General features: G+C 39.5%; 1 protein-coding gene across 4 annotated transcripts in view; it reads right to left on the reverse strand.

Annotated features, from left to right (window-relative positions):
• The window catches only part of LOC145996929 (ribitol-5-phosphate transferase FKTN-like), a 56132-nt gene that overhangs the window by 18015 nt on the left and 17228 nt on the right, over positions 1 to 20889 (reverse strand). For all 4 annotated transcript variants that reach the window (XM_083133505.1, XM_083133503.1, XM_083133506.1 and 1 more), the window contains 3 exons: positions 19606 to 19724; positions 9357 to 9619; positions 6712 to 6967 (listed from right to left, as the gene is read on the reverse strand). In XM_083133505.1, coding sequence (XP_082989631.1) covers positions 6712 to 6967; positions 9357 to 9619; positions 19606 to 19724 — 638 coding nt within the window. The remainder of the gene's footprint in view (positions 1 to 6711; positions 6968 to 9356; positions 9620 to 19605; positions 19725 to 20889) is intronic.

Raw genomic sequence — 20889 nt, forward strand, 5'->3', positions numbered from 1 at the left:
TTTTATTGCCATGAAAGTAAGTTTTAAATTGTTCTTTATGAATATAACATATTTTCGAAAACAATGTATTATGTATGTAATTTCGAACAGGTGCAAGTCGATTAAGTGCAAAGATGAAAATAGTTTGAGAATTAATTAATGTCCGTAATCATAAAGGTAAGTCAGAAAAACATAATTGACATGCTAATGTTGCTGTTTCATTCAGTATGTTAATTTTCAGTGAAGACTGAAAATACCCTCAATGAAATTGTTGTTAGTTATTGTTATTATTATTATTATCATTATCCGGTGTTGTTATTAAACCAGCCTGCCTCTTTGGGGAAAAAACTGTAACAGAATGTTTTCATTTATTTCCTCCCAAGCTTTGCAATACAGGTGAATTGCTTTATTTTAAATCATTTCTGAGAGCCTTAGTTAGGCAGTTACAACCGAGGTGCAGTGCAGTTGAAACAGCGCCGCTTTGAAAAACCAGTGAATGTACATTAGTTTCTTGTGCGTTTTCCGTGTTATTTTTATTATAATTAAATGCTTCGCTCTCAGCACAGCTTCACCTTCGTTATAGTTCCTGGAAATCACTTCGCATTCGCAATATTTAAATATAACGCGTAATTTAAACGTTTCTTCCATACCAGCAATGACAACACGCTACTATTACGTACTACTACTGAATGTAAACAAAGATCTATCCTACGTAGAGCGGCCATATTGGAAGCGACACTAGCGCTCAGGTGGTAATTTTAATCGCGAATAGCCATGTATGGGCCGATGAACATCCCCGTGCCACAACCGTGAAGGGGCACCAAGACTGATTTGCTGTAAACATGTGGGCGGGCATTGTCGGCGAACATTTAATAGGTCCATATCTTTTACCGCCACGATTAACTGGACCAGTGTACACTGTGTTTCTGAGAGACATCCTGCCCGAGTTATTGGAACATGTCCCACTTCTCGTTCGTCAACGCACGTGGTTTCACCACTTCGTAGCTGGAGCTCATGATATTCTGACGCAGACCTTTCCTCAGCGGTGGATAGAGAGAGAAGGGCCTGTTGCTTGGCCTACCCGTTCACCTGATCTGACCCACATGATCTTTTGTGGGGTCATGTCAAACGTGTTGTCTACGAGACACCTGTGAGTAATATAGAGGAACTCTTGGCAATAATTCTTGCAGCCTGTGATCTGGTTCGAACGACTCCTGGGATATTTGAGCAGATGCGACAGAGCTTATTGCAAAGCTGTCATGCCTGTATTAAGGCAGGGCTCACTTTAAACAACTTCTGTAATGATGGCTGCAGTTACTACTCATTAAAGACGCTACAGTGATTCTTCTGTGTTTGTTTTCTACTTCCCCAGACATATTTTATGGTTCACCTCCGCGTTATGCGTGGTTGCCTGCCCTTCGAAGATTTTGGCTTGTCACTTTTGACTGAGGCATTTCCGGACCAGGGTTCCCTATCTCATTTTGTTGGGTTTGTTTGAGGTTCAATTTACAGTCAGATATCCTAATCTGGACTGGACCTTCAAAGTGGAATCCAAACCACTGTACAATGTAGCTCCACTAGGAAACGAACCCAGGACCTTTTGATTGTAAGTGATAACATTACTAGATTTTTGTGAAGTATTAGGTTAGTCAAAAAGTAAATGCAATGTTTTTCTTTTCTTCCGTAGGTTGGCTGTACAGCTTTCTGCGCTCGCAAGCCGATAGAAAGCATCGATGTCTTCGCCTGTGGCAGGTTACAGCGTCATCACTTCAGTTCGAAGTGTTGCCAAGTAAACATGGCTGCGTCACTGTCCGTGTGCACCACAGAAGAACAGCGTTCTGCAATCCGTTTTTTGTGGTCTGAAGGTGTACAGCGGGATCCAAAAGTATTGCTCAGCAAATTGCCATGACTATTTTCGTTGGTTTTTATCCTCATCCCACGTATTTTTAAGGACTATGTTTTTACGTGTACTGGTTCAGAGGTTGTAACCAGATTGTTTGGTGTTTTGTGTCATTTCGTGAAGCTCTCATTGCATAGAACAAAGGGAGTAAACGCGGTGATGGACAAATTGATTGGTAATACTTTTGGATCCCACTGTACCAGGAGCTGAAATACATAGAATACTTTCAGCACAATACGGTGACAATGTTTTACCGTTGCGAAGTGTTTACCAGTGGATTGAAAAGTTCAAAAGCGGTCCAACAAGTGTGAAGGACGAGGAAAGAGCAGATCGTCCAGCCACATCCACTACTGATGACAACATTGAGCAAGTCCGTGAGCTGGTTCTGAATAACCGTCGAGTGACTGTTGATGAAGTGGCAAACCATATACACGTTAGTCATGGTTCTGCATATGAAATTATCCATAACAGGCTCAACTTTCATAAAGTCTGTGCGAGATGGGTACCTAAAGAACTCACTGACGAGAAATCGTGTGAGAATCTGTCAGCAATTATTGGACAGACATGCTAACGAAGGCGAAGCCTTTTTGAAACGAATCATCACTGGAGATAAAACATCGATCCATCATTTCGAACCTGAGAGCAAACGCCAAAGCATGGAATGGAAACACCCTGAATTTCGAGTGAAAAAAAAAGTCAAGCGTCAACACTCTGCAAGAAAAGTGATGCTCACACTTTTTTGGGACTCAGAAGGGGTAATTATGGAACATTATGTGGAAAAGGGGACAACAATAAACAGTAAACGATACAGTGATATGCTTTCGAACAAGTTGAAGCCTACAATTCGAAGCAAACGACGAGGTCGATTGTCGGAAGGCATTCTTTTGTTGCATGACAACGCGCGTCCCCATGCCAGCGCCAACACCGCTCAAAATCTTCAGAATCTGGGCTTCGAGGTGTTAGAGCATCCTGCATACAGTCCCGATCTCGCCCCGTCGGATTACCATCTGTTCGGTCCAGTTAAAGATGCTTTAAGAGGCCGTCGATTCGACACAGATCAACAGGTGAAGGAAGCGGTATATACGTGGCTTGCTGCTCAACCGAAAACGTTTTTTTCTCAGGGTATCGGAAAGCTTGTGGAACGTTGGACCAAGTGTATTGAAGTGCTGGGGGACTATGTTGGAAAATGATATCACTATACGTTTTCTATTGTTGCTGTGAAAAACAAAAAAAATATTGCATTTACTTTTTAACTGACCTAATAGAATTACTTCTGCGTTATTTCTATTGCCAAATAAGTGCAGAAAGGGATTAGCTTCACAATTTACTTTGTAAGTCCAAACTGCCAAAAAGATGGGAAATACAAGAATATTTCGTGTACTTTGTGTTCGTCAGATAATGTTACTGCTTTGTAACGATTCTATTTCCCGTGTCGACACATTTAAGTGTCTAGTAAATCTAAGTCCCGATTAATATATTTCTGCTAAGCTTTGTTTATTATTTTACCATGTATAAAAATATTGCTTGAAGTTTCTTTGTTCGTTGTATTTATAATGCTATCAATACTTTTTTATATACTTAGTGATCCTTTTTTTGAGGAGCACGTGACCCTCCCGCTAAACCCACCAATGCACAAATCCAAGTAATATATACACTGCTCAAAAGAATTAGGGGATAATGCGATATTGACGGAATTCACCACTAACATGCACAAATCGTTACTCTGTGGGTCAATGTACGTATCGTAGTGTTATGTAATCACGAAAGTCGGTTGAAAAGAATATGCACCAGGGGGCTACCAACGTTCCACATCGCATGACCTGAGCGTAGAGCGGAATGGGCAGAAGTACTGCCCTCTCTGTGTCATCCTGTTCACTTGGAACAAGGCAGTGCTGATTACGTGATGCCTCCGCAACGCGAATTACGCGAGTCCACTGCTTCAAGAGGAATTGGACGACTGGAAGCTGGTCAAACGCAGCAAGTTGTAGACTGTGGAGGAGTTTCCAGGATACCGGAATGGTACGAAGACGACGTGGGCGGGGTCGGTCAACATCATCAACCCCACAAGATAAAAGGTATTTGGCATTACTAGCCCGTCGGAACCGCCGAATGAATTCTACCGAACTGCAAAGTGGCTACGGGAAGACGCGTATCGACGCAGACAATACGGAATCGCCTTCATCAGGTAGGTCTCTATGCCCGTCGACCGATGGTGTGTGTGACCCTCACTGCACGTCACTGGAGAGCCCGCAGAGAGTGGGCTGAAGAACATCGTGCGTGGAACCATAAACAATGGCGATCGGTTTTGTTCAGCACCGATCCTGATAATCGACGACTGTTTATGTGGCGAGAAAGAGGAAAACCTAACAATCCACAATTTATGCAAGAACGACATGCGTTTGGTGGTGGTGGAGTTCTCGTGTGGGCCGGCATCAGTATCGGTGGTCGTACAGACCTCTACAGTGTCCGGAATGGATCGCTGACAGCAGTGCGATACCGTGATGAGATCTTGCGACCCATAGTTCTACCTTACGTTGCAGCAGTAGGGGACACATTCCTTTTTATGAACGATAATGCTCGACCTCATCGGGCACAGCTGGTGGACACCATGCTTGACGAGGAAGGTATCGAGCGGATGGACTGGCCAGCATGCTCGCCTGACCTGAATCCTATTCAGCAAGCCTGGGACGCACTAGAGCGACGTATTGCAAGTCTGCAAACACCTCCCCGGACTCCTCAGAAGCTTGAACAGGTCCTCATCGAGGAGTGGCACAGAATCCCCCAAGACCTGTTGGATAAGCTGATTCTCTCTATGCCACAGCGATGCGCAACAGTTGTAGCGGTTGCTGGACACCACACACCATATTAGAGGTCCATTTCCATGCGGCGGCATTGCTCTCTCAGAATCCATCGTTGGTGAGTCCCATGTAACATGTTGGTGTTGACCACTAATTTTGCCTTCATCTTCCACAAGTGGCCTTTGCCTTGCCTGTTTGGCATGTGTTAGCCTCCCATTGACTGGCATTCTTGGTTTTCATACCTACCTATCGTCTGGCTGTCCATACAAAGTCTAAACTCACATTATCCCCTAATTCTTTTGAGCAGTGTATATATAAGGAAACACTCATTTGCACAAATACATCAGTCTCAAGATCTATTGTATTTTATGTGTTTTAGTATTGTCTTTTTCAATGTTGAAGTCGGAGAACATAGGCACTGTTTTCACCTTTAAAAATATCGTTATATGTTTTACAACATGTTCCAGATTGACTATATTGCCAGTCCAGTGTGTTGGGTCTACTTCGGGATTTCATCTTAAGATTACTGTCATCCAATTTATATTTCATGTGTCTCAAGAAATTAGTTGTTCTATTTTCTTTGTGTTTTGCTGGGTTTGAGGGTGCCACACTGTAAATGAACACTCAATCTTGGATCTGACGTAAGCATCATAGAGCATCGTAAAGCTTCCGACGCTTTTGAAGTCCTTGCACGTACGCATTATAAATCCCAGAAGTCTGTAAGACTTGATTGTCATAAAGGTTAATACGTGTGTGACGTATAAGTTTAGAATCAGGCTATCTATGTCTGCTTGTAAATCGGTGCAGTCACTATGCAGGTCCATTTACAACTTGCATTTGTTAACTTTCTCAAGACAAGGTCACCAACAGGGGGCCAGGGAGGCACTTGCCCCCTCCCCCTCCTGAGATATCTTGAAAAACTTCGTATAATTCCAATTGGGAAATTGTAGCGTGAAAACATAGATAAGGGGTGCTGTGACAGACAGCAGATTAAGTTTCTAAGCAAATTATCCTAGTGCTGGGAATACATTGTGAGAAGAAAGAATCACCTCCCCTTTCCCCCACGTTAAGCACCGCTGCCCCCCCCCCCCCGAGAAAAATCCTGCAGACGGCCTTGTGGCAAGGTGCTCCTTAAGCCCATTTTTATTTTTTTATATTTTAAGGTAATGGTCTTAGATAAGGACATTAGAAGGGTGCAAAATAATGCACCCAAAAATTTCAAATTAATCAATCAATCCTTCATTTGAATATTTTTAATTCGTCTGCAAATAGTAGCTTACCAGATTGATTCAAATGTTCATGAATAACATTTATATACATGAGAAATAATCAGAGACAAAGTTGGAAACTCTGAATGTAGCCTCGAACTTGTCGGTAATATTTCTATGAAATATGGTGTACTGTTTGCGGTTTGTTAAGTAAAACTGGGAAGAGTAATGACATTGGGATTCGTTGGATTGTATGCTGTCAATTTCTTATTAAGATTCTATTGTTTACAGTATCGAAAGCTTTCAAAACATCTGTATATTAGGTCTACATTATTTGGGCTCCGCTATCCATCGCGGTTTGCTATAAAATCACTGATTTATGATAGCTTGGTACAGGGAGACCTTTTACTTAAGAAATCTTATTGATTAAGGGAGATCGCTGCTCGTATGTGAAATGTGTTTGGAAACACTATGCTCTAAGAGCAGTAGCAGGTACTACCAGAATTGCTATAGTTCTCTCATTTTTCCTATTTGTTTTTGGTATCGGGGGAGTTTTTGATAGTTTCCAAATATCTGGAAATGTTGAGGTTGAGAGCATGAACTGCCCTCGTTCAACCTGTCTGCTCACAGAAAAAAAGAAAAATCATAAAAATAAATACTATTTTATCCAAAATATGCATTTTTATAATGTATTTAGTGTTGTATTAAATGTGAATTTTCCTCTCTGCCTCCTCACTCATTTTCTTTTATGAAACCTTTACTCTCCTTCCCTAAATGCTAGGTGTTATTGTGAATTACTTGTTGCCAATACACATGCATAACTCACCTGAACTTTTCCCCTATGGCACTGCTGTGACCCATCCAGATGCTTTTATCTTCTTCATAGAAAGCGATGAGATCCAATTTCACTCCATTCCTCTTGAGTGACAACACGAAGCTGTCGTTTACCCTTCCGTCAACGAACACCACGTCAAAACCACTGCTTTCAAAGTCCAGAAGGATGCCCGGCTTGTAGTCCTTTGCGTAGAATCCAATGTCGACGTCACTTGTGTAGGATATGATGTCACACTCTCGAAAATAACCTTCAAGAATGAACACGTTATCTTGTTACAAAAGATAATTAGCAGCATCACGATCAGAAATGGAAGGGTGTATATGGAGTAGTGACCATGCTATAGCATGAGGGGTTTGATATACAGGGTGATTAATATTTTCCTCTTGGGTTTCGAACGTTTATGGTACAATAACTACATATAAACACATACAGCAAAAAGGTGCATATCAGTACATAAAGAATCTATCCAAGTTTACAATCGTAATAGGCTCCATCACGTAATTGTAGATTTAGCCGCTAGGTAGCAGACGCAAACTTTACGTGTACTGGTGAACACACAACTTTCTTCGTCTTAGAATTTGCTAAATCTGAGTAGGTTGTGACGATACAAAGGATATTTCGTACGAAATATCATCGTACAGAAGCACCTACACACAATTCGTTCGTGGTTCAAAAAAGTTCAAGGAGACTGGCACAGTAAATCTTGTGCGAGAAACACTTGCCAGGAGCTCTAAGAAATCAACACGTCACGCGAGTCGAGAATTACAGATCTCGCAGCCAACTATGTGGTGAATTCTAAGCAAACGTCTTCATGTGAAACCATACTGGGTGCAGCTGTTGCAGGCAATTAATTCCCACGATCACAATCATCATTTCCAGTTCTATCTGGATTTCCAAGAGAAGGAAGAGGAAGATGGTTTTACCGAGAAAGTGATTTTCTTTTTGTGACGAGGGTTCGTTCCATCTGTCTGGAAAGGTGAAGCGTGGCAATTTATGCATTTGGGACACGGAAAACCTTCATGTGGTAGTGCTACACATCCTTGATTCCCCTAAAGTAAATGCACATTGTGCAATATCCTTCTCAAATGTGCCGGCCTCCGTGGCGGAGTGGTTAGCACATCCCGGCCTGGGCATGGATGTTTGTGGGTGTCTATTCATCAATTTCATCATATCATCCCTCATCCCCATCTTCGCAAATTAGCTAAAAGTGCCACAAAAAGCGAAGTAAATTAATCAATCAATCATCAAAAGTGTACCGGCCATATTGCTTTGCAGAGCTAACTCTTACTACGGGTGTGGTGTACCTAAAAATACTGCAACAGTAGCTAATGCCGCAATTACAAGAAGATAGCGAGGACTTAATTTTTCAACAAGATGGCGCTCCGCCACATTTCCATGTGCGCGTCAGTAGTTGCCTAAATGCTGAACGTCCTGCTCGTTCGATTTAACGTGCTTCTCGAGATGAATCTCCTCTTGTTCCGTGGCCCCCACGCTCACCTGACGTAACCCATGCGATTTCTTCTTATGAGGTTACATGAAAGATCGTGTGTTCGTACCCACGTGATTTACCACAACTGCGAGAAAGTGTCACACATGAAGTCGCTGGTGTTTATTGTGAGATGTTGAGACGTGTGTGGCAAACGATTGATGCCTGCCACTTCATCAGGGGTGAACACACGAGGGGATGAACAGTTCGTAGCCCGACCAAGTTCCCAAACTGTTTAGAGGAAGGTCACATTGTGTCTTGAAAGTACATATGCTTGTATGTACATATACCAAAAGGCATTGCATAATAGACTGGCTTTCTTGTTGTTTTCAGGTTTATTAAGTGACCATGTCTGCTCAGCAAGCGAACTCAAAAAGGGAGTCCTGTTTCTCCATGACAATGCCCCTGCCCATCGAGCAGCAGCAACACAGCAGAAATTGCGAGACCTGAGCTTTCAGTGTCTTGATCTGGCTCCATTTGACTACTTTCTGTTTCCTCAGATCAAAAAACGCCTGAAGGGATGCCATTTTGCCTCAGATCAGGAGGTGATTACTGCCACAGAGCATTGGTGCGAGAAACAAACTTCAGAATTTTTTAAAAGTGGTTTGCAAAAGTTGGAGCACCGGGCCAGAGAGTGCATTGAGTTTTGAGGGGAGTATGTTGAGTAACTATGAAGTTTCATCATTCCAATTGCATTTCATCTACGTCGGGCTACGAAATTTTCAGCATTCTCTCGTATCAAGCACCTGTAAGCTACGTACCAAACTTGGAGAGATTATTTTTGCACTCATATGTAACGCCACTGTACCGGCTTCCATGAAACTGGAGCAAAGAAAACTTCTTTAGCATTTGCCGCCAACTTGCAAAACTGCCTCTTAGCGGACAAATTCTTAACAACTGGACACTGTCTGTAAGGAGAGAAACTGGTTTCATGTTTCATGATGACATATCCACAAGGATATTGATATCCCGACAATCATTTTGAATAACCCTGTATATGTAAAGCTCGAACAGCGCTAAAAGATTGACGTTCTGCCAAATGGAATTTATGTTTGCCATGAGGCGGATGGTTAACGACTTTGATCTCAAAAGAAACAGGAAAAGCACCAAAAATGAGATAAATCCCGATAAAACCTCTCTATTGACTCACCTAACAATGTGCCAGATTGCAGCCAAAACGAGACCTCCAGTCTATTGAGTATGTATTTAGCTCTTAGAAGCGTAATCCTGGATTTTCTGACGAATTCTCGATCATTACGAGACTCATCCTTTCCATACTGCTGGACAAAACGGTTTGCAGTTTCCATATTGCACTCAATGAACTTAGATTGGGCTGATTCTTCGAGGAACTTCTTGATGTCTTTGGGTATCAGAAGGTCCTGAAGATTTATCTGAATCTCTTCCGTGTGGAACCTGAAATAACAATAGTGTACATGAAAGTTAATTCAATCAATAACGAATGGAGAAATTGAAAATTATAAGAGTTTGGAAGAAATGTCGATGTTGGCCCAGCAACTGGAAGACAATTGTGGAGCTACTTCAAAAGTGATTAGTAGGAATAGGATGCGCTGAATAGAGATTTACCACAAAGGGCTGTTGTGTCACAGAGTATAGTATAGTTTATTAACAAACAGGGAGCTAAAACGTGTTAGATATGTAAATATATATATTAACTAACTCTCTAGCCTTCTTAAACCCGAAGGTTCATGGCTGCAGCAACACAGGCCTTCCATCTGTCCCTATCTTGAGCAAGATCTATATACTCTTTTCCATCCCTACCGATTTCCTTTAGGTCCATCTCAACGTTGTCCCTCCATCTTCGTCTTGGCCTTCCTACAGGTCTCTTACCATCAGGTTTCCCAACAAGAACCTTGTAAACTCCTCTTTCCTCTCCCATTCGTGCCACATGGCCTGCCCACCTAAGTCTTCTTGATTTAATTATTCTAATAATATCTGGACATGAATACAAATTATGTAGTTCTAAATTATGTAACCTTCTCCACTCACCTGTCTCCTCATCCCTTTTAGGTCCAAAGATTTTCCTAAGGATCTTATTTTCAAATACTCTCAATTTATGTTCCTCTTTTAATGTAAGGGACCAAGTTTCACACCCATATAATACTACAGGCAAAGTTACTGTTTTGTATATTTTAACTTTTAGTTTCTTAGATATTAAACGAGAAGACAAAAGTTTATGAAGAGAGAAGTAACATGCATTTCCTGAATTAAGCCTACTTTTTATTTCCTCTTTAATATCATTTTCATTTGTTAATATTACTCCTAAGTATTTGAATTTGGAAACTGGTTCAAACAAGTTGTTATCAATAATTAGATTTTGATTATTACCTAACACTTGGTTTCGGCCTGTAAGCATATATTTAGTTTTCTCTTTGTTAACTTCCAAACCTATCTCTTTAGCAGTTTTGAAAAATATTTTAGCATTATTCTTAATCGAATTTATATCATCCCCCAGTAAGTCTACATCATCTGCATATGCTAACAACTGAGTCACACCATTTAATTTTAGTCCTTCTTTAGTTTCTTTTACCTTCCTTACAGCATATTCTAAGGCAAAATTAAAGAGCAATGGAGATAATGCATCTCCTTGTTTTAAGCCATCATGAATTATAAATTTGTCAGACATATTATTACCCACACGAATTTTACTTTCTGTTTCACTGGTGCATATTTTTATCATACTAACAAGCTTCTTAGGTATTCCAAACTCGACTAATATATTATATAATTTATCTCTTTTGACCGAATCATATGCTTTTTTGAAATCAATGAATAGCTGATGGACATTTTGATTATATTCCCACTTTTTTTCAAGTGTCTGTCTGATGTGAAAAATTTGATCTGTAGTTGATCTGTTACGTTTAAATCCACATTGATAATCAACTATAATTTCATTAGCATATGGGGTTAGTCTTGTTAAAAGAATGTTAGACAATATTTTGTATGTTGTTGAGAGTAGAGAAATTCCACGGTAATTATTGCAGTTCATTTTATCACCTTTTTTAAACACAGGAACAATTATGGATTCTTTCCACTGTTGAGGGATTTCTTCTTTATTCCATATTAAACAAATTAATTTATGAATTTGACATATTAATGAATTTCCACCATATTTAATTAACTCAGCTGGTATTAAATCAATGCCAGGTGCTTTGTTATTCTTAAGCCTTTTAATAGCATCTTTAACTTCAGTCAAGTTAGGTTCTGGAACTAAAGGTTCTGCTGTGTGTACTTCATTTACTTCTGATTTATCTCCTACATGGACATTTAAAAGGTCATTAAAGTAGTTCTTCCATCTATTTAGAATATCGCTTGGGTCAGCTAGAAAATCACCGTCTTTATCTTTTATCAAGTTTACTTTAGGTTGCCACCCCTTTCTAAATTCATTTACACCTTTATATAAATCTCTGATATTTTTATTTTTGCTGTTTGTTTCAATTTCGTTAATTTTGCTTTTCAAGTAATCTCTTTTTTTACTTCTAAACGTGCGGTTAACTTCTCGCTTTATTCTATTATAATTGCTTAGATTTGTATCATCCGAGTTATTTAACCACCTAAGTCTAGCCTGATTTCTTATTTCTATTAGATTATGACATTCATTATCAAACCATGGCTTACTTTTTCTTGGTTTATGGTATCCTATACTTTCTTTAGCTGCTGATTCTATTGCATTACGTATGTGCTCCCAATTCTTATTTACGTCTGTTTCATTTATATTTTCATCATCATTTAAATCCTGCAAAACATCAAATCTATTTGACAGTTTAATTTGGTAATCTTTCTTAATTCTTTCATCAGCAAACTTTCCTGTATTAAATTTTAGAACTTTTAGATTTTGTTGCTTATGATTTATCACTGAGAGTCTTTCTCTTAATTTAGCAATTACTAAATAATGGTCACTGGCACAGTCAGCACCTCTATGTGTACGAACGTCAATTATACTAGTATGCCTTCTCTTATCAATAAGAATATGATCTATCTGATTATGAGTTTTACCATCTGGAGAAGACCAGGTATATTTATGGATATCTTTATGTTTAAAAGTGGTACTTTTCACAATTAAATTCTTTGAGGTTGCAAAAGTAATCAATCTTATACCATTATCATTACTTAATTCATGAATACTTTCTTTACCAATCGTGGGTTTAAATGTCTCTTCTTTGCCAATCTGTGCATTACAGTCACCTAACAGAATTTTCATATCATACTGAGAAAATTTATCAAAGACCTGTTCTAACTCTGTATAAAAATCATCTTTAGTATTATCATCTTTATCTTCCGTTGGTGCATGTATGTTTATTAAAATAATTTTACACCACCTACCCTGTAAAACTGCATATGATATCCTATCATTAATAAATTCTACTGTTTTAAGAGCCGAGATAATTCTATTATTTATGAAAAAGCCTGTTCCAAAATTATGATTTTCAGTACCACCATAGAAAAAAGTATAATTTTTAGTTTTACAATTCCCTTCTCCTGGCCACCTAACTTCCTGCACAGCTACTGCATCTAATTTATACTTGACTATCTCATTAACTGTACACTGAAATGCCCCAGGCCGGTAAAGGCTCATAACATTCCAGGTGCCTAATTTAATATCCTTATTCCTAACGTAGACCTTATCCTTAGTCCAGGGACCTCCCAAAGTAGTCCCCACCCGGAGATCCGAACGGGGGACTATTTTACCTCCGGAATATTTTACCTTGGGAACATCCATGGCCTTATATTGTTGTTTCTTGACATGTGTTTTTACAGTGCAGAGTTGTCAGCTCTACGCCTAACCCCCGATATGAATGGAGGAACTACTACACAAGACAAACACAAACATATTAGACAGCACAATTACTACACAAGACGAACACAAACACATTAGACAGCATAACTACTACACAAGACACACACAAACACATCACAACTACTACACAAGACACACACAAACACATCACAACTATAACACAATATAAATACACACACACCAGAACTACTACACAATATAAAAAATCAAATAAACAAACACAAACACACACACACACACACACACACACACACACAAGAATGGATTTTTTGCAAGAACAATTTCCCATCTAATACAATTCCACATGTATGATCCCAATCAACCAGTCATTAGTGTCACCATCTACAAAACATCAAATGTGCAGAAAAGCAATATGATAATTGAATAATAAAAAAAAGGAATTTCCTTTAAAATCCGGTATCTAATTATAATACTTGCACTCAAGACAAATTGTACCCATTACAATAAGAACATGATCTTGGCTATTTTCCAATTTTTGGGAAATATTCTAGTTTTGCGCATGACTTAAACAACGCGGCGATGGCCTGTAGCATATTTATTAAGTAACGAAAAGATTCTCACAGGCTATCGACGAGGTGAGTTGTGGAAATGATTCCAAGCTTTCGAGACGTAACGTCACTCTCATCTTCAGGGTAGAAAGGCCTTTCTACCCTGAAGATGAGAGTGATGTTACCTCTCGAAAGCTTGGAATCATTTCCACAACTCACCTCGTCGATAGCTCGAGATAATCTTTTCGTCACTCGTCGCGAGGAAAGCTTCAAGTCATATATTAAGTAATTTTATTTAAAATGTGGAATTAAATAAAACTTGCCAACGTCAGTTTTTGTTAAGTAAGCGGCTCACCTATACTCTCTCGAGCAATCGAACGGAAACCATTTTCTGCTCAAGTAGTGACTCGAGAAAGCTCGACTAATGAACACATGAGAGGGAACGGGATTGCGTGTAGGGGGAAGTGATCAGGCTCATAATAACCCGTGGCTCAACAGCCAATGAGGATCAGTGCCTATCGACTGACCGCCTCACTCCCATCAGTGATAGGAGATTATCCAACCTCTTACGGAGTGGCGTGTGGTCAGCACGACGAACCCACAAGTCGTTGTAGGTTTCCATGATCGGGTTATGCTACTTATTCGATGGCACCTTAGACTGGAACACCACGGTGAGGGATATGTATCAGGCTTACATAACATTAATTATTTTCTTGTAGTTTACGGTTATTACAAGCATAAGAAAACAGTTTTTCTTTGTGACGTTTCAGGAGAACACACGCTCCTTTCATCAGACATTTATTTTCATTTTGACTAAAGATACATCCATACCAATTCAGAACATTCACGTATAACAATGGATAACATATTTTTAAATTTTTTCCTGAGAGCACAAAGACTCTGTTCTAATAATGAGGATATCAAAAATGAAGAAGAAAGGCTTTTTAATATAGCAAAAGAAAATGGCTTTCACACTAACAGAATAAACCAAATCAAAAAACAAGTAGCAAGAAAACTAAAGGAAAAGAGAAGTACAGACAAAGATGAAAAATCTGTTGAAAAGAAATTTGTGTGCATTCCATTCCACAAGGGATTCTCACATAAAATTGCAAAAATTTTCAGAAGTTTTGATTTCAAAATTGTTTTTAAATCACCAAGAAGTTTGGAAGGTACATTTAATGAATTCAAAATGAGAAACTCTCTACCAGATGCGGAAACCACAGGAATATATAATATAAGTTGTTCATGTTCAAAGGATTATGTGGGACAAACAGCAAGGAAAATGGCAATAAGATGGCACGAACATGATTTGGACATTATAAATCTAAACCCAAGAACAGGTTTGTCAACTCATATCATCGAAGAGAAACATTTGATTAAAAAGAGAAGGGTTTTAAAAAGATTAACGGGAAACACAGAGTTGAATGTCTGGGAAGCTTCGTTCATTGCAGAAGAACACTGGAATAAATTAAATAATGAAAATGGTAACGTAGATCCAGTATGGAGTTTTCTTTTTCACAAATGGAGTAAGCCACCATCTTTGAAATTTAATGTAACAGAAAACATCAAAAGACTTTGTGAAAACAATGATGAATTTGAATTGCCTGATGATATTTTGGATTCATAATTTAAAAAGTCTCAAATAAAAATACAACAGACTGCTTTTTTCACAGTTAAGTTGCTATATTACAACAATGTAACATTGACAACATTCATTATATAACGGATTCTTTTTGTTTAAAAATTACTAACCATTGTTATAACTGTATCTTTAGTCAAAATGAAAATAAATGTCTGATGAAAGGAGCGTGTGTTCTCCTGAAACGTCACAAAGAAAAACTGTTTTCTTATGCTTGTAATAACCGTAAACTACAAGAAAATAATTCTATAATGCAAGCAATGCGTACATACAAGAAAAACATTAATTGTAATGAAAAATTAAAACAGCAAATGTAGGGTAGATCGGGTCAAGTTGAGACGGAGGCAAGTTTATACATTGCCATTTACGAGGGAACGCGCATGCGCTGGGTAATGTCCGTTAAACAAAAGACGCCGTTCACCAGTTCCTATTGTCTGAGCGTGTGCATGGCTAACGAACAATTTTGTGGGCGAAGTTATCTGACCAAATGTATTTTTCAGGATGTAAAGTAACTTTTTTGGATGTTGTTTGAAGTCTCCTGGTGGGCTTACATGAACCGTGAATTATTTTGTCTTGGTGGATGTGTGTTGTGCCACTAAAAGGTAAGAAAACTCGGTTATTGTCGTTTGTTTTTCTGTTGTCTGTAGTACGTTATAGTTCGTTAATCGAAATGGGGCCGGTTGGGGAAAGTTGATACAGTTGAATTGGGGCGGGTTGATACGTGTATCAACTTACCTCAGCTGCTTCTAATTTTTTTTGTTTGTTTATTTACAGAAAATGGTCCGGCATTCGAGGAGAAATACCAATTGAAACATTTAAGAAAGCTTATGCCGATGTCAAGAATGGTACCTTGTCACTGAAAGAAGTCTCAAAGACATATGGGATCGACAAAATGACTCTTATGAGGTAAACCACAGTGAGGATACCAAAATACGAATGGGTTACTCCAAATATCGTCAGGTCTTCATTGAAGATTTACAACTTGAACTAAAGGAATACATTGTCCATGGTTCAAGGATCTACTATGGTTTGACGCCTAAAAAACATCAGAGAGTTCGCATATGAATTAGCAGTAGCTAATAGCTAATAGCTAGGTGAAAATTCCTGACGCTTGGATAAATAATAAAATTGCCTCGAAAGAATGGTTTGCTGCATACATGAAGAGGCATCCTAGACTGTCCTCTTAGAGAGCCTGAAGGCACGAGTCTAAGCCGTGGTACTAGCTTTAACCGACACAACGTAGCATATTTTTTCAATAACTTAAAAGCTGTTCTGGAGACGTACAACTTTGAGAGCAAAGATATTTGGAACACCGATGAAACAGGTATTCACACTGTTCAGAGCCCTAGGAAAATCGTTGCAGAAAAGGGTGTACGTCAAGTAGCCAAGGCAACGCCAGCAGATAGGGGCACAATTGTAACACTTGCCACTGCTGTAAATGCGATTAGAAATCCGTGTCCCCGATGTTCATATTTCCAAGGGTCTATTTTAAAGATCACTTTATTCAGAGCGGACCCCGTGGTTTTATTGGAACTTCATATCCCACAGGATGGATGACAACGGGATCATTATGTTGTCATTTCCGCCTCATACTCCCCACAAACTCCAACCCCTGGACAGATCGGTTTATGGACCTTTTAAGAAGTTTTATTTTCAGCAATTGACAGTTGGATGACCAGCAATCCAGGGAAGACGTTTACGACATACCAGGAGTCGTTAGTAGTTCACTACCCAATGCTCTAACACCAAAAAATATTATATCAGGCTTTCAAGCAAAGGGAATCATGCCATTCAATCCAGATATTTTTACTGAAGAAGATTATTTACCATGTTCCGTAACTGATCGACCAATGACCGAAGACCATGAGCAAGATCGTTTACCTGATTGAAGTAGAATCTCTGAAACCAACGTCTTGGGAATGAAAGCCCCCCCCCCCCCCTTCCACCAGAAGTGACAATCAAGAATTGCATCGTGTGTCAGTAAGACCAGAAGAGTTACGTCTGTATCCTAAGGCTGGAGGACGAAAAGCGAATCGAAAAGGGAAGCAACGAATGATATCGTCAATTTTTACAGACACACCAGTGAAGAACAGATTAGAAAATGAAGCTCGAACAAGAGTTAACAATAAATTATTGAGATCAGAAAGAGTTGAAAAAAGATTGTGCCATTCTTTGAAAAAAAGGAAATAGGGAGTCAGCAAATAATAATAAGAAGATACAAAATGGACCGACCGAAAGAGAAACTCAAGGTAAAAAGAAGAAAATACCAAACAGGAAATATCTGAAGAAGAAGAATTCAGTCAGAGTCAGAATATGAAGACAGCTTGTGTCTAATGTGCCTCGAATCATTTTCAGCTTCTAAGCCTGGTAAAAAATGGATACAATGCATTTTCTGCAGTAGATTGCCTCATTTAAAATGTGGGTACGTGTACTACACCTGTGTTCATAGTAAATCAGATATGTGCATAACAGAAAGTTATGTTGGCCATCCATCATGATACGATATTTTGTTCATGTTTGTATGCTTTTCCTGAATACTAAACTTTAATTCAAAATTACTTCCCTGTATTTTGTCTTATTTAATCAAACTATGTCACATCGTTATCAACCTACTTCAAATTAGTATCAACTTGACCCATACCAGTATCAACTTGCACCACTACGGGACAAGTTGAGACGTTACTAATTAGGTTCTCGTCAGCTTACAAATTATATCTGTGAAATTTTTATGTGCTTTTTATAAAGGTAAAGAGTTAAGCTATCGAGTAGTAACATGTTTATTTTCTTGCTAGCAACATAAAAAAGAAAAAAAATCAAACTCTCAAATTTTATCAACTTGCCCCGCTCTCCCCTACTTTATTTTTTGTTACCGAACAATGATTCGGCCTGCGAAACTTTCTGTTAACTGCTCAAACGTTTGAGTTTTGTTTTAAGTCCACTTTAGGCACAGAAAGGCTAATCGGGAATCGGGACTGGACCTATAGTTTAAAGTGAGATCCGAACCACTATGTGCCTCCACCAGGTATCGAACCCGTGACCAAATGCTCAAACGTGAATCTCCTCCTTACGAGTCGTCAATTGATGATTGATTGAGTTGGTGTTTTAAGTCCACTTTGCGCACAATAAGGCTAACTGGGACTGGTTCTAGTGGGATCCGAGCCGTTATATACCTCCACCGGGTATGCAATCCGGGACCCTTTGATTACAAGTCGAGGACGCTACCACTGCGCCATCGAGAAGGCTCAATAGTCGTTAAGAATATCCAATTACCTTAAAAGTTTCTATTAAAAATATCTACGTTTATGATAGGATAGTGAGGTGACCACAAATATTATAATTTACCTCATTCACTCATTACTTCAATTATACAGGCCCGATTTCAGAGGGGGACTTGAGAGGGTGCAGCCCCGGATCTCCAACTTAGGAAAAACTTGTAAATGGAATTCTATAAGTACTTGGATGGAAGGGCCCTAGCAGTGTTTTTAGCCCTAAAATACATAATTCCGGACCTGCTTCTGGACCACTACATTTAAAAGCTCTCGTTCTCATAGTGTAACATAGATCATGCACTAACTTTTATGAGTCATATAAGTGTTCTTCCCTAAGCTACCTGTTCAACATTCAGTATTTGTGAAACAACGCTCTCTTATGTATGGACTACGTTGCTGTAGCGTTGTAAGAGGGACGGAAAGGAGTGAGGGAGGGCGGCAGGAGACTTCGTCGGTCGCGTTCGCGCTCTCGTCACATGATTCGTGAGTAAGTGCACCGTGACATTGCAATCATGGCAAAAGAAACAGGAAGTGGTTTCGTGTAAAGGTCTGCCTTCCCCCGTAGTTTTTTACAGCTCTAAACCCAATCGGCTCCCCACTCCTGCTCTTACTGGCCTTGAGGTGCCAGGCGGTAAGCTCGCAGCGCACGGAGCTGGTTGGCGTCCACAAGTGCAAACGAGTTACTCAAGACGGTTACTGAGTACATTTGAAAAAAAAAATCGTAGCTACGTTTAGTATCTTTGGGCTTGTCCAGACGGTTGCTGAGATAACTTGAGCGATGTTCGGGGCAGAGATTCTTAGAAACTTTTGGCTACTATTTTGTCTGCAAACAATGGCTATTGAAGAAGGTAATATCACTGCAAAGAAGGGTTGTTAAAGGTCCAGGAACGTATAAATTCTAATGGATTCCGCTGCAGGACCGGAACCTTTTTTATGGATCGAATTTCAATTGATCCGCAAAAAAGGTTCCTGGACCGTATTTAAATGCATCCGGGAGGAAAGGTTCCTGGACCGAATTGAAATACTTTACAGATAAAAAGATTCTTTACGGTTCAGAACCCATTTACGCTTGCTGATTTTCTCTCCTGGACCGGAATTGAATTTATTTAAAACCTTTAACAACACTGCTGCAAAGGCTGCATCTGATGCCACTTGATGTTCCTTACTTGTCATAAGCCCCTTCGTCCTTCATGGCGGTCAGTTGACCCTCCTGCACTCCAACCACTGCTAGCTTTGCTCTCAAAGTATAGTCAAGGTCCAGACTACCATGCCACCAGAATTTGCTCTAAAAATAGAGAAAGAACAGAGAGTATGTCAATGAGGAAATTCTAAAAATTGATCTCTAGAAACACCCTCTCAATGCTCTGGTAAAATTTAACCTTTAGAAGTCCGAGCGGGTTTTCGAAAGTAACCCCTCACCGGCCGCCGCCTTTGCGCGCGATTTTCAAATTTTTACTGATTTCAGAAAAACGTTATATCTCAGAGACTATTTGAGAAATCTACTTCGGGTAACTTTTGTTTTGCAGCTAGAACATCAGGGCATTTCTATCGTGCAGGAATCAAAACGTCAAAGCCAATAAGAGGGGTTGGGTGGGCCGCGGCCCCTAACTTTCAATGTAAAAAATCTTAAAAATGGGGAGTTTTTTCACATATTCGATAATGTAATGCACCCAGGAATGGTTGTGAATGACCATTATTTGAAAATAAGGCTAAATTTTGCTTCCCTTCCCAAAATAGCGGGGAAAGAGGGGCAAACTCCCCATTTTTATGATTTTTCATTGAAAGTTGGGGGCCGCGGCCCACCCAACCCCTCTTATTGGCTTTGGAGTTTTGATTCCTGCACGGTTGCTTGCCCTGATGTTTTAGCGGCAAAACAAAAGTTACCCGAAGTAGACTGGTCAAATAGTCTACGAGTTATAACATCTTTTCGGTTTCGCCGAGGCCTTTTGGCGCGAATTTTAAATTCGTACACTTATTTGACAAAAAATGTTATAACTAGTAGTAACTAGTAACCCAATCTACTTCGGGTAACTTTTGTTTTTCAGCTAGGACATCAAGACATGCAAAAGTGCAGAAATCAAAACTCCAAAGCTAATAAGAGGGGTTGAGTTATAAAAATGGGGAGTTTTTCACATAATCGATAATGTAATGCACCCAGGAACATGAAATGACTTTCATTTGGTTGAGAAAGGACCATTCTTTGAAAATAAGGCTAAAGTTTGCCTCCCCTTCTAAAAATAGCGGGGGAAGAAGGGCCAAACTCCCCATTTTTATAATTTTTTCATTGAAAGTTTGGGGGCCGCGGCCCACCCAACCCCTCTTATTGGCTTTGGCGTTTTGATTCCTCCACGGTTACATGCCCTGATGTTTTAGCGGAAAAACAAAAGTTACCCAAAGTAGATCGGTCTAATATCCTACGAGTTATAATTTTTTTTTTTTGTCAAATAAGC

This window comes from Lepisma saccharinum, chromosome 13 (genome assembly GCF_977018435.1).
Source record: "Lepisma saccharinum chromosome 13, izLepSacc3.1, whole genome shotgun sequence".
NCBI lineage: Eukaryota > Metazoa > Arthropoda > Insecta > Zygentoma > Lepismatidae > Lepisma > Lepisma saccharinum.